General features: G+C 37.0%; 1 protein-coding gene across 23 annotated transcripts in view; it reads left to right on the top strand.

The window, feature by feature from the left end:
• The window catches only part of SOX6 (SRY-box transcription factor 6), a 686,491-nt gene that overhangs the window by 562,268 nt on the left and 108,721 nt on the right, over window positions 1–15,502 (top strand). For 18 of the 23 annotated variants that reach the window (XM_082747252.1, XM_082747253.1, XM_082747260.1 and 15 more), the window contains 2 exons: window positions 6,776–6,855; window positions 8,357–8,479. In XM_082747252.1, the coding sequence (XP_082603378.1) occupies window positions 6,776–6,855; window positions 8,357–8,479 (203 nt within the window). The remainder of the gene's footprint in view (window positions 1–6,775; window positions 6,856–8,356; window positions 8,480–15,502) is intronic. The other 5 variants (XM_082747265.1, XM_082747261.1, XM_082747263.1 and 2 more) reach the window with 1 other exon arrangement.

Below are 15,502 nucleotides of genomic sequence, written 5' to 3'. Positions count from 1 at the left end.
TAGAGATAGTTTTACCTTTTGCTTGCCAATTTTGATTCCTTTTGCCTTCCCTTCCTTTACTTCTCTCTCTCCCTCTCTCCTTCTTTCTTTCTCTCTTTTTCTCTCTTTGTCCCTCTCTCTCTCCCCTTCCTTCTACTGTCTCCCTCCCCTTCCTTTCCCTTCCCTCTCCTTCCCTTCCCTCCTCTCCCCTTCCCTTCCCTACCCTTCCCTTCCTTTATCTTCTTCTTTCTCGTCTAATAGTGCTGGCCTGAACTTCCAGTATAAAGTCATATAGCCTCAGTGAAAGCAGGCATCATTATCCCATTCCTGATCTCCGAAATTCCAGTCTTTTACCATGAATATGATGTTAACTGTGGACTTTTCATAAATATCATATTAAGGAACTTCCCCTCTATTCCTAAATTTCTAAGAGTTTTTATCCTAAAAGGGTGTTGAATTTTGTCAAATGCCCTTTCTGCATCAATCGAGATGATTATGTGGTTTTCTTTCCCTTTGCTCTATTAATGTGATGTATTACATTGATCTTTCTGTGTGTGTTTGAGCCACCTTTGCATTCCTGGGATAAATCCTGCCTTGTCATGGTGAATAATCCTTTTAATATGCTGTTGGATTCAATATACTAATATTTTGTTGAGGGTTTTATATCTATATTCATAAAAGATGAATAATTTTCATAATTTTCTTTCCTGTGATGGTTTTTTCTGACTTTGCTATCAAAGTAATATTGACCTCACTATTTTATAGTTATGAAGTATTTCCTCTCCAATTTTTTTGAAAGTTTTGGGAAGAATTAGTATTAATTTTTTTTAATTATTTATTTATTTATTTATTTAGAGATGGGGGAGGGAGAGAATCTTGGGCTCTATCTCACAACCCTGAGATTATGACCTGAGTTGAAATCAAGAGTCAGATGTTTAACTGACTGAGCCACCCAAGTGCCCCTAGTGTTAATTTGTCTTAAGTATTCAGGAGAACTTATTGGCAAAACCATCTGCTCCAGGACCTTTCTTTGTTGAGAAGTTTTGTTTGCTGATCCAATCTCTTTACTTGTTATAGGTCTATTGAAATTTTCTATTTCTTCTTGAGCCAGTTTAGGTAATTTATGTGTTTTAAGAAATTTGTCCATTTCTTCTAGATTGTATAATCTTTTTGGTATAAATGGTTACTCAGTGGTTCTTTTGAATTCCTTTGTTTCAGTTAGCATTCACTGAGTAGCATTTATTTGCATCTATATGTTGGGGGAGTGCATATGTGTTCATATGTGTATGTAAATATATATATGTACATATATATTCTTATTTAATATTCTTTACAGCTCTAAGAGATAGGTGACATTATATCTATTTTGTTAAAAGAAAAAAGATATGAATAATCAAAGAAGTTGATTAAATTTTGTAAGCTTTCCCATCTAGAAATTAGTGGAGATAGAATTCAGACTGAAGTTCTCTGATTTGATATTTTATACCCTTGCTGACATGGTTTAAGTGTGTATGATATTAAAAAAATCTAGCTCTTTATTGCTGTGGAAAATATGTAATTTATATGTATGGATTCATCCAAGGTGGATTCTTCTTGTAATGCTAGCTATTTCTACATCTTCCAGAATATATAAAGCTGAGGTTTGTAACCACTGTTACTGGAATACTTGAATAATTAAATTTATCTACTATGAAATCAAGATAATTTTTTTTAAGATTTTATTTATTTATTTGACAGAGAGAGATCACAGTAGGAGAGAGGAAGGGAAGAGATCACAGAGAGAGGAAGGGAAGCAGGCCCCCTGCTGAGCAGAGAGCCCGATGTGGGACTCGATCCCAGGACCCTGAGATCATGACCTGAGCCGAAGGCAGCAGCTTAACCACCTGAGCCACCCAGGCGCCCCTCAAGATAGTTTTTCAGAGGTTCTTTAGATTAGTAATTTTTGAGATCCAGGAAGAAAATATGCTCAGCCACATAAACTAACCTAGTTTTCTGGAGATCAAGATTACTTTAACTATGTCCTCCATCACATAAAAAAGATGTATCATTGGTGAGTTATGTTAAGGCATGAACTTTGAGTTAATGTTTTTTGATTTCTTATAATGGATGGATTTTTTTTTAAGATTTATTTATTCATTTGACAGAGAGAGAGAGAGAGAGACAGCATGAGTGGGCAGCAGGAGGGAGAGAGAGAATCCCAAGCAGACCCTGTACTGAGCACAGAACCCAACATGGGGCTCTATTTCATGATCCTGAGATCATGACCTGAGCGGAAATCAAGAGTCAGACACTTAACAGACCATGCCATCCAGGTGCCCTGTAATGGATGGATTTATATCAGTTTATCCACATTCACTTATTTAGTTGCTTTTTTGACAAATACCATGGATTTCCATATGATTGGGCAACAGTCTGGATGTATCTATGAAATAAATGAAGAAATTAAGATTGATTCTTGATTTTTTATCTTCTTTAAAGGTATGAAAAACAATGCAAATGCTCTTAGAGAATGCCCTGGGATCAAGACTTTTCTCATCTTTGATCTGTTCCTGGATGAATAGAGAAACTTATTTATTTATTTTTATTTCTTAAATATTTTATTATTTGTCAGAGAGAGAGAGAGAGAACACAAACAGGGAGAGCAGCAGGCAGAGGGAGAAGTAGACTCCCTGCTGAGCAAGGAGCCCAAGGCAGGACTCAATCCCAGGACTCCGGGATCATGACCTCAGCTGAAGGCTGACACTTAACTGACTGAGCCACCTGGCCGTCCCCAGAGGAGAAATTTAGCAAGAGAAGTAACAGCATGGTGATCTCAGCAATATATACTTTAATCCTTGCCGGGGTTTGTTTGTTTGTTTGTTTGTTTATTTGTTTTTTAGATTTTATTTATTTATTTGACAGACAGAGATCACAAGTAGGCAGAGAGGCAGGCAAAGAGAGAGGAGGAAGCAGGCTCTCTGCATGGCAGAGCCTCATGTGGGGCTCGATCCCAGGACCCTGGGATCATATCCAGAGCCGAAGACAGAGGCTTTAACCCACTGAGCCACCCAGGCACCCTGCCAGGGTTTTGTTTTGTTTTGTTTTGTTTATTTTTCCAATTGTCCCCAGAACAAATTGAAAGTTGAATTTTATTTTTAGGATTTTAAATATGTCATTCATTACCTGCTAACTTTTTCTGCAGTGTGATGCCTCATAAAGATAAATTCAGATTGATTACAACATTGTTTCAGGATATAAAGGGATTGTAACATTTTGCTATTCTTGATACAGACGTCCAGGCAAGAAGCAAAGTGGCAGTCCGAGTCTATACTGGTGGTTGTGAATGAAATATTTCCATATTGTAGCAAGAATGAGGATAACTTATAAAAGTGGGGTCTACCCATAAGTTGTTTGGCAACTCAGATAATTTACCATTATCCTGTGATGCCACCATACAATAATCTGTGAGATAGTTAGGGATATGTAGTGTATTTTGATTCCATTTTAGAGGGTAGAAAATGAAGTGTGAGATTTTGAACCAGTTACTGAAAAGTCATTGAATCCTGTTTCCTAGGTTAATGAATTTTTATTTCTCTACTCTTTCCAGCCTCTCTAAATGATTTCCTCAGTAGGTTAATTCTGAAGTTAATATCCCAGGAGATTACAATCCAGTCCCTTGTCTTTCTGAAGAATCAAAGGAAATGGACATATTTTTAGCCATGAGTTTTTTTACTTTTTAATAAAAATGAAATTGATATTTGAACTACAGACACTAGGAGTATTCCGGCAGGAGGTAGCCTGAGTCTAATGGGTCCTAAGTTCTTGTTATAAGTTCCTCCTTTTCCTGTGTTTGAGTTTTACTAAGTTCTGACTACTTTTCACTTTTCTTGAAAATGAGGAAAAATTAGTTTTCTCATTCAGAGACTCTTGCTGTAGAGCTGTTTCGGTTCCAAAGGAATGTTACCTATTGTGATAAGTGAAACTAATGTCAGGCAAATTTTCCATAGGTTTTAAATCCTGTTTTGTATTTGTTTTGTAATCTTCAGTTAAAAATAGTCTGTTGGAAAATCTAGAAGGCTGGAAAGACGAATTTACAGAATGGGCATTATTTCCCAAAGTGGCTTTTGGAGGTTTTCTTTTTACACTAGAAGTAGCAAGGGCCAGATTACAGTAGTGCCTAAAGCCAACCTGTTTCAACAGGCTTCATCTTCCTTTGTACAAATTTAGAAAGAATGGATCCTCACGCAAGCATTTCAAATCCAGAGACAAATTTGAAAAAAATTGCTACAACATGTTGACTGATTTCTTGCCAAGTCAGCCACTGAGAACGTGTACTTGACCAACTCTTACAAAGAGAAAATTAAAGGGGAGCGGGGTGAAGCACATAACTTTGTTATTAAAAAATTAAAACTCGCAATACCTGAAATCCTCCTCCCTCTTAACATTCTTCTGTGCTACTTTTAACCCCGTTCTTTTCTTCACTCTTCTCTTCCTCCCCTGCCTTTCCCTTATCCCTTTCTTCTAATCATTCTCTGTAATATACGCTGTTGCTCTAATGTATTCATTTTTACTTTGAGTATTGATTCAGTGATATGTTCTGAATAAACAGCTTTCAAAAGATTGTATTCCGATACACAGATTCTAACCAGCAGAAAGGTTAAGAACATTTAAAAAATATGCATGTCAGCAGTGGAAAGAAAGCTGTTTGTAGCCAGCAGGTGAGCTGGAGAGTACTACCGGGTGTGGTAGAGATAGTAATAAATTAACTGGCAAGCCAAAAACTATATAAAAAAAAAATCAGCCATTTCATAGCATAGAAGCATGACAGCTATGAAAAAAGGAGTGCCCCAGGGAATTCTTTTAGAGTTTGATTTTTTTAAATATGTTTGACATGAAAAATGTTTTAGTACAAATAAAGCAACTGGTATTAAACTTACAGGGAGGGGGGTTGTGGTTTAGAGTTAGTATGAATAATGCATGATATTTAAAGAAAGAACAGCTCTAAAATGTTCCGGGAGGCAGTCCATGTTGATGGTTGGAATGGTGATTTTTTTCCCCTCTTTTTGAAGCATCATTAATTCAGTATCGTTTTGTGATTTTTTTTAACCTGATAAGATATCAACCAAAGACATACTATTTGACTTGGATTGGGGTATTCTTTCTTCAGATAATTTAGTTTAAATATCAAGAAGAGCAGCCGGATTATTTAAGCATAAAGCGACAGTCATTTACTATAAAAAATAATTTGGCCTAGTTATCCTTTTTAAAAAGCTCATGTAGCCCTGCAAACCGAAATCAACCTCATGGAAGGGGAAAAACAAGATCAGATATTTTGAACATTACTCCATAGGAGACCAGCACAATCTAGTGTTAGTGAATGCATTGTCGCAGTGCTCCGTATGCAATCAGAAGCCAATTGTTACTGGACTGTGTACAAGCACACACTGTGCTCAATGGTCTGATGAGGTATTATGGATATGATGCAAAGAGACTGTGTCGATTAGAAGCTAACAATTTGTTAAAAGTGAAAGCAACTTAACATTTACATTGGGCCAGCTGAGGCGCCCTTGGTGTGGCAAGCCCGATGAGCTCCAAGAAACTGGGGGGCACCACGGAGGCTCCAGGTATTAGTGTCCACACAGAAAAAAAAAGAGAGAGAGATTTTACTGCTTTCCAATTGACTACCTTTATTGCTGTGATTCTTTCTACACTGTCTCTTCATTATTACATTCAGCTTTCAGTGTGGAAAAGTTCATGCAAAACAGCATGATTATTATAAATGTCAAAAATGTGTGGAGGAACAGCCTATTAAAATATAGCCTAGAGATAGTACATAACACCGACTTTAAATAAGTAGCTGCAGCCAAAGTGATACTCCATTAAATCACTGATATTGTGTAATTTATCCACGAGTATTAATTTTGATTTCCGTCACCACTATCACAATACGTTCCTCATGACTTTCGCTTGGATCTTCATGTCGCCGCACGCGGCCTGTGTTCTCGGGTCATAGAAGGTTCTCTGTTCCCATTTTTCGTCGTGGGATGGAGGCAGACGTTAGGATACAGCATCAATCTCTGCTGAAGCATGCTCAGTCTCTATCAAACACTTAATGCAGCAGATACCCCGTGTAATATGTGTGGCTGTTGAACCAAATCATTCAAAGAGTAAGTGGGAAGCACCTCGTGTGCCCGATTCTCTACTAGGTTCCATCAGAAGTTAATCCAGAAAACTATGGTTTCCACTCTGGCGGAGATACCAGGCATTTCACAGAATGTTGGCAGATAAGATTAGCTCCCTTCTCGCCCCTATCAAATTGAAGAGGTTGCATTTTTAAAATTTTTTCTTTGTTTTTTATAAAAGAAAGTTTAGGGTTATGGACAGTCAATAGCTCATAATCTTTTTGGACTCTAATACTCTGCTTTGCCTACCAAGCCAAAACTTTTTTGTTGTTCCAACATAAAAACCTTAATACTTTCTCAGTGAACTGAGTGTCAGCCTGGCTTTAAGATATTTTTTTTACTCTTAAAAAAATGATGTATTACAAGATTTGTAATGGAGTGAACATGCTTGAATTGCACATTTAATTTTTTTAACATCACATTCATGTTTTGCCAGTTTGCCTACCAGCTATCTGTTAACAAAAAGTTCCAAGGCAGCACTGCAAGTCTATGCCCAACTAAGCCTTTTGTTTCTGCAGATGTTTGGGCTTAGAGCAATGTTGTAAAGCTCAGGCAATCCAAGGACCATGTTTGTACTTGTCTGCTGCGATTCCCTGTGCATTGTCTAAACCTGTATGCATTGTTCTTTCCGACAGGTGATAACTACCCTGTACAGTTCATTTCATCAACAATGGCAGCTGCTGCTACTTCTGGACTCAGCCCTTTACAGCTCCAGGTAAGTGCCAGAAGAAAAAAATGTGGGATACCAGCCAGTTCTTTAGTGGAAAACTGCTAACCAGCTGTATGCTAAATAATGGCCTGAATGTTAAATAATTTTTAAGCGTAGCCTAGAAGGATTAACACCTTGTGTACTTACCATACTGAAAATAGAAGAAAAAACTGCCAATTTCAGTATTTTTAAGGGAAAAATGGTAGTATGACTTAATACTCTATATTTTCTGTTGGGTGAGTTATTGGTTTTACATTTTTATTGCTGGCTGCTACTATTGGATGTGATCGCTTTTTCCTTATCTCTTTTCCATCCATGTCTCCCTTTATGTTCAGATGAACTTTTACATGTAAACATCAAAATAGAAAACAATGTTGGGCATTTTCCTTCTTGCAGCTTATAGACTAGGAGTTGTAATTACCAAATTACCTTAACTGTTTGGTAAAATGTCAATATATTGTTCTGGAATATATGTACCCTCATTCTCATCGTCAGCTTCATGCCATGCCAGAAGTCCAGGCATGGCATCCCACCACATTCTGGATTAGGGTTCTGTACTTATGCAGTGAAAATGGGGGAGAAAATGTTTTGGAGGCTGGGTAAAAGAATCATTTGCACCTATCTTCTTCATGGTAAAGTGAGAGGTTTATAATAGGACCAGGTGATCTTTATATCCTTCTAGCACTGCCATTTTAATGGGAAATTGACTTTTAATATGAATATGTATTTTAACAAAAACAGAAAGATAATATCATTAAAATAATGGTTAAACCTTCAGTATTCAAACAGTTAGAAAATATGTGATAGTGAAGAACTTGAATTTCAACACAGTGGGAAGTTTAAAGATAGTCTTTTATTCTTATAATTTACTGTGATTATTTTTGAGTTTTCTTACAAGGGAATAGCATCTGGCTAGGCATTTTTTTTCTTCTTCTTTGCTATTCCCTCTACGGCTTGAATATAAGAAATGTGCAAATATTTTACCATGAAAAAACATCATTGTGAGTCTTTTCAAGTGGGTCTGCAAATAAATAATTTTTGCAATACTGTGAGTTTTTGTTATAAGCCTCATCCAGAAAGCGGGGACAATGTTACCCACTATAGACTGCCGAGCAGAGCTAGACATTTTGCCTAACAGGAGCAGCAATCCTGCCTCTCTTCTAAAACTTCACCTTCCCCACTGCTAACACTGGAACTCACTGCAGTTGGAAAAATCTAAAAGAAATCTAAAAGAAACCTCCCTCATAATAAACCTAATCCGTGTCTCCTTCTCCATATTGCTATGCTACAGTGTCTTCTCGAGTCAGAGGCAGAAGTATGAAACCAGTACCATTGCTTGATCCTATAACCAAGTTTCTGTGAAAGACGTGTCTGGGCCCTCAGCCTTCTACTTTCTATTCTTTGGTGTGGTCAGTACCCTGGATTTAGAAACATATGTTCTGTTTCATGAGTTCTGACAGTATGTTTTGTCTTTTTTTTTTTTTTTTCTGAATATGCTACTAAACAGAAGGGTCATGTCTCCCACCCACAAATTAACCCAAGGCTAAAGGGCCTAAGTGACCGTTTTGGCAGGAATTTGGACACCTTTGAACATGGTGGTGGCCACTCTTACAACCACAAACAGATTGAGGTATGAATGCTTCCATTGGTGCTTCATTGGGTGGGGGACTGGATTGTTCAGTCATATTCTAGGCTTTTTTTTTTTTTTTCTTAAAGTGGCAAACATTCGACCTAAACTAAAATGTGAGCTTTCCCTTCTTCTCTTTCCTAAGAAGGCTCATTTTTGCTCCTTTTCTTTCATAGAAGGCGGCAAGCCTTAAGCCAATGCACCTAATGACTTAGGTTGTTTAATGCTGTATATTGAGGCAAATTCTTTACAAGGAACCATCTTCAGAACCATCCTTTTCCCTGACTCTCTTTCTCCTTTTTTATATAGTGCTGTATAATGTCTATAAACACGTAACATTTGTAAAAAGATCTCATTTGTCCATAAAACAACCCTGCAAAGTTGATAAATATAATTCTGCTTATATAGGCAAAATACTGGAGTTTCAGAGAGAACAAGGATGCACAATATTCCTGGAGTCAGAGTTAGTACCCACGATTTCTAACTGTCTGATTCAGGTTTCTAAATTTTGTTTTCTCTGGATGAGGTAGGGCCCAGTGCCTGGGCCTGACTGGTTGCTTGTTGCCCCGTGAATGTCTATAGTATCCCTTTCATATTTAACATCCAGTAAAGCTCTTTGTTGTTTTTGTGGGATATTCTTACCACTTGGGAGAAGATAGCTTTTATGGCTCTTTTGAAAACCAAGCCCTTTTCTTCTATAGGGGTCTAGTCCTCATCTCTCTAATTTCATGCTTGATTTCTCTCTCATATCACTGGAGTCCCTCTCCAGGAATATTAGCTACTGAAGGGCTGCCAGCTATCTGCTGAATCACAAAAAAAAAAAAAAAAAAAAAAAATGGAGACAGGCTACCTCAGACTGAAACATGCTTTAATTTTCTGGGTTAGATTTAATACTAAATTTTATGTTCAAACCTAAGATGGGAAACTCAACTTGAAAGAAAGAAAGAAAGGAAGAAAGAAAAGAAAAGAAAGAAAGTATTATTATATCAAGCAAAGCTGTATATTCATTCATATCCTATTGGCTTGGCATCTATACATATCAAATGCTGTATAATCAATAGAGTATCCCTCTGATATTATTTCCTACACTGCTTTTGAATCTGTATTTTTGAAAAATAATAGAGAAAACTCAGTCCTAAGAAGAAAAAAGAGGACAAGATCAAAAGCCAGCTTGGAAGTAGCCTAAGGAAGAGTTCCAGAGCCTGCTGCCTGCCTCTCTCTTTCCCTGTCACTTTGATATAAGTTATACAGGGGCTTCCCACCCAGACATGATCAGGCATATACTGTCAGAGTATCTACTGTCTTCTAGACAGCAAGAAGGGATTTCTTTTGTAAGGCTTTCTTTTGGCTGCAGAGAAGGTACCATATTTCTGGACATTCTGAAGATCTGCCATGCCTAGGATTGCTAAAATGTAGAGATAACTGCATGAGAGGGACAAGACTTTCTGTGTGATGCCAGTTAGCAAGCTTCCCCACTCAGGACAGATCGTTTGTGAAATGTTTAAGTGCTTGGACGAATGTGAAAGCAGGTGGTCTTGGCTCAGACCCAAGACTTCCTCTCTCAGACTTTTATTTTCTCTTGAGGTGTTGAGATCTCTCCCATCCACCTTTTTCCATCGGCAGTTTTCTACCCAATCACTTCTTTGACTAATTTGTCACGTAGCTTGACTTCTCTTCCTGCCACCATCACAGACCCCTGATGCTGCCAAATCTGGCTTCTGTTGGGTTTCTGGAAAGTCTGATGTCATCTCTGGGAGTGCCAGATCTGCATAGTTCTGTAGCAGTGCTGCTGATCTAGAAGCACAGCATATGCCCCACGTCTGTCACTCACATTAGGATGAAAAGAGAGCCAGTTAGTGAGGGACTCCTCAGATTTTGCAGTTTAAGGTTAGGCCCATTTGAAAGTTTCCTGGTTTTTGTTAATTCTTCCTGTTTTCTTGCTTTCATTTTTTTTTTTTGCACCTTTTATTTATTTATTTATTTATTTATTGCAAGTCAGGAAACCTTTGCTATTTGCTTATATGGTACACTGCTTAGAAAAGACCTTGACCTTGTTTGAAAGGCAGGCTTTCCCAACTTTCCTAGTATGAGCATCCCACGTTTATGAGGACGTCCATGAAAAGCACAGTAGACATACAAGTCTGAGCTAGTACAGACACTCACATTGGAAATCGTAAGCAAAAGTAGAGAGAAAATTTAATAATATCTTGCTTTATCAATTTTAAAACCTGCTCTCTTTTCTAATTATTCCCTCCTTTGACAAGCTAAAATGTCACAGCTCTGTTAGCAGTCATGATCGTGGTAGACCATTGACACCATGGAAGCATTACAATTATGTTAACTGGTTTTACTTCTAAAGAGAAATTCCTAGGAAGAAAAGCTCTCAACATGTACATGCCACCATCACACTACCTCACCACCTTCGTCTGCGCCCAGCCACATTGCTCGGAACTGGTCCTCTTTACCTGATGTTCCAGTTCATTTGTTCCTCGAAGGTTGTGGTTTCTCACATTAATGAGCCTGGATAAATCTTACCAGCATTAATAGTTCTACCTTGAAAGCCTGAGATTTTGTTATCAAGTAGGAAAAAAAGTTATATAAAGAGCAAAGACCCTTCTTACATTCGTGTACTCCAGTTCTTTCTTTCTTTAAAATAAGCAAGATACAGGAAAGCCTTGTTGCTCTGTGCTGATCTAAGGCATGGTTTTCTCTGCCTCAGGGGCACAATATTAGGAGAGAGAAGGCCAAAGAATTCTATTTTTAGTTGAACAGTTCAGCAGATGGAGGCATGAATACTCATATATCTGAAGGTTGAGGGGCTTGAACCATTAATTTTGATAATGTATTTAACCCTGGGAACAATCAGAAACTGTAACTCTAAGGTTACAGTGCTTTTGACCTTTAGAGAACAGAGGGCACTTGCTATAGTAAACAATATATTATATTGCTACTTATTCCAATTCTCTACCGTATAAATTTCAGGACCACTTGCCATTTGCTTTCCTCAGCTCTGTTAGCATTGGTCCTTCAGGTACATCAGAAAGAATGTTAAGGAAGGGGGACCAGTATAATGAGGCAGTCATGTAAATATGGCCTTGAAATAGCTAAGATGTTAAATTGTTTCTGAAGAAATATTGTCTCAGAAACTAAGCTCTGAGTAACTTCTCTCTTTTTTAAATGAAAAAGCAGTTTCAATGTATCAGTTCATTTTATGGGGTGACTTTCAAGACAATAGATCCCTAAAAGTAATTTTGTTTTGCTTTGTTTTGTTTGTAACTGGGAGTACTGTTGCTTCATAGATGTGGCTTATATTAAATACAATCTGGTACCATAGCATGCAAAGTGATACACCTGTCTCATGCTTTCTTATTAAATGATGCATGCTTCTCTTTAGCAAATACAGCAGTTAAATATCACACAGCTTAAGAATTTCTAATTAAAATATCTCCACATGTCAGCATATTGGTAGTGTATTATTTTAATCCATTTATTTTGTTTATGAAACAGTGACATATGTTTAGATTGTGAAATATATGAGCCTTAAAAATCACTTTATTGAAGAAAATTAATTCCTACAATACTGTCTCAGTAATGTGTTCACTCACCCAGTCAGTCACTGGCGGCACTGCCAGTCTTAATGTTGGGTAGACACACTTACCAGTTTTATCTGCATAACAGTCTTGGAGAGAAGCAATTGCAGTTCTTTCTCTTAGTGCCAAATGATAGAGTTTTTCTTTCCTTCCTGTTTTTTTTTCTTTCACATTAATTCAAACCTGACCCCCACCCCCTGCCCCTGCAAAACATTTTTTGTGGCTTTTTTTTTTTTTAATACAATGAAGGATGGGACCGAGTTTATGTACAGGAGACTCTGAAAGACCAATCAAAATTAAAAACAAGCTAGTTACCTTTTCAAAGTTAGACATAGTAATTTGTTTGTCAGCAGGGAGATGTTTGGGTCAGCCCTGAGATAAAGTGACTGTCAGCAGTTATTCCTACAAGACAAGTAATTTCACTCAATGTATTACTGACAGATTGCTCACTTCTCTGAATCACCAGAGAAAACAAACTTAATATTGTTACAGGCAGAGTTTCTGTCTTCATTAGCCTCAGAGAATGATTTTTATCGAGCATTCAAAGCCTACCAAGCTTTAGTTGGAACATATTTTAACAGACAAGTTCTTATAATGATAGTATGGATAGTAACCTAAAATTAAAGGAATTAAATATGAAAATTTTTAGATATCAATATAAGTAGATTTTCACCTTTATTCAATGGCCCCTGTGTATACTTTAGGGGAGATTTGAGGAAAAGAAGTATAATTAGAGCTTTAAAACACTAGGAAAACCTATCAATCATAAGTTACTCTTAAATGAAACTATTAAAGTCTTGCCAAGTTTGCAAAGATGGAGGAGAACAATTGAAATTTTTGCAGAAGTAAATGCAAACACATATTTTATTTAAATGATATTGTCAATTTTCATGCTACAAATGGAAAGTGAAGAAGTACCCATCAACATCGAGAATGTTCTAATTCTATTTCACTTCCAGCCCGAATCTTTATGATGTTGTATTTAGATGCTCTCTGGCTCATACCCTGTTTTCTTGTTTGCAGTTATAAACATGCCTCAGTGCTGTAGAGGAATGAGAGGGTGAGTTAGGCTTTGCTGGGTAAGCTTGGGAGGTTATCATTTCTAATAGAGAGTTGAATAAAGAGTTGATTAGAGTGACCTATTACTAGCTTTCCAATGGAGAAAAAGGAATGCACTGATTCAAAGCTTGTTTTGAGGATGCCAACCATGGGGCTGTGCTTTGAGGAAAAATGTTTTTTTCCCCTTAATCAGCCTTCTCTTACCCCTGACTTTAAGAGTGAGATGGAACTTGGGAGTACCATGATGACTCGGATTAGATGAGCTGTGGACTAATGAACTCCACTTTGGAATTCGAATCTTCGATTTGAGCTTCCACTGTTACTTGTCATGTTGTCCTATGGTGTTCTTAGATTAACTTTTTTTTTTTTATCATAAAAGGTGAATAATAATCATTTTAAGGGTTGTTGTGAATAGTAAGTGGAGTGAGGAGGCAGTTTCAGATTTAAAAAAACAAAAACAAACACAAACAAAAAACCCATCAAAATAGGAAAAAACTTCCCCACATCCAATAAGCTGTCAATTCTACTCTACCTTTGTTGCCTGAAGTGCTTCTGAAGGGCAGCTCTAATCCACTAGAATGTAAGTTACTGCATTCAGGAATTTTGTCTCTTTTGTTTACTGTTGAATCCCCAGCATTGCCTGGCACAGTGGTAAAAGGAATGAGTTAATGAATATCGTCTTTGGTGGTTATCTGGGACCCACGTTGCTTTGAAAACTTTTTTTTTTTTTTTAATATATTTGGTCAGTTGCCCTGTGTTTAGGGAGGTACTATTTCATATAAAGAACTTTTTTTTTTTTTTATCTCTAGGTATGCTTCTTAAGAAAAAGAGCAGGTACCAAGTGAATCCTGATGGAGGTTAAAGAAATATAGGCAGATCAGAGAAGCGTGCAAAATATGAAAGCATTTCCTAGTATTTGGAAATCAGACTTGTATTCAGTGAAACAGAATAAGGTTATATCTAGCCACAAGTTAAAGCATTGGGTAAACTGGCTTTTCTTTTAGAAATTTGATTTTTTGTATGTTTTAAGGTAATACCTCAAAGTTGAAAGAGTATGGCTCTTCTCACATATAAGCCCTGTTAATCACTGTATTTAAGTTATGTGATTGATGGGATCCTCATGTGTACTCACAGAGATGGTTTACTAGGAGGCCAGTACCTTGGAATTATAAAACTAGCGCAGACCTCAATCTTGCCTAATGTAAGATTTCTACCAATATTCATTTAACTCCAGGCTAACTAATTAATCTACTCAACAGGGAGCTCCTGATGTGTGAATACTTGTATTTAAATAGACTACCTATAAGATGCAATGGTTTCTAAAATTGTGACAGGTATTTTTATTCTTCTTTTTACCAAACTGGAGTTTCAAGGTATTGTTTGGTTGGTATCACATATTACATATCCGTGTATTTATATGTTATTAGGGGCTACCTTGGAAATCAGAGAGATGGTGTGATAAGGATATATTGCAAGGTTTGAAAACAAGACATTCTTGTGTTTTCAAAAATGTTTCACTTCACTTTCCAATCATATAGTAAGTCAGGATATACAATATTTGGGAAATTTAAATCAGATAAAGATATGATGAAATATTTTGACATGTCAGGTAACAGAACAGACTGAGCAGGACAAAGAATTTTTTATAAAAAAGTCACCTTATTGAGATACGATCGACATACAAAAAGCCACGCATATTTATTGTATACAATTGGATGAATTTGGAGATAAGTATACATCCATGAAACCACACCACAAACTATGCCATAAACATATTCATCACCCACCTTCTTCTTATTGTTATTATTTTGTGTGATAAAAACATTTAACATAAGGGGCGCCTGGGTGGCTCAGTGAGTTAAAGCCTCTGCCTTCGGCTCAGGTCATGATCTCAGGATCCTGGGATCGAGTCCCGCATCGGGCTCTGCTCGGCAAGGAGCCTGCTTCCTCCTCTCTCTGCCTTCCTCTCTGCCTACTTCTGATCTGTCTCTGTCAAAGGAAACAAACAAACAAACAAACAAACAAAACATTTAACATAAAATCTACCATCTTAGTAAGTTTTTAAGTATATAGTATGAAATTATAAACCATATACTATATACTATGTAATAGATCTCTGAACTGAAGCTTTGTACCCTTTGATTCCCATTTCCCCTCCCTAATTCCTAGCAACCCCATTCTATTCTCTGCCCCTCTGAGTTTGACTATTTTAGATTCCTTGCATAAGTCATATTATACAATATTTGTCATTCCATGTCTGGCATATTTAACATAGCCTAATGTCCTATAAATTCATCCATGCTGTCACAAATGGCAGGATTTCCTCCTTTTTTAAGGCTGAATAATATTCCATTTTTATCCATTTATTTTATCTATT

The sequence above is a fragment of the Mustela nivalis genome, assembly GCF_964662115.1.
Source record: "Mustela nivalis genome assembly, chromosome: 9".
NCBI classification, from domain to species: Eukaryota; Metazoa; Chordata; class Mammalia; order Carnivora; family Mustelidae; genus Mustela; species Mustela nivalis.
The sequence above is the reverse complement of the archived record's forward strand: the minus strand, read 5'-3'. Positions and strand labels throughout refer to the sequence as shown.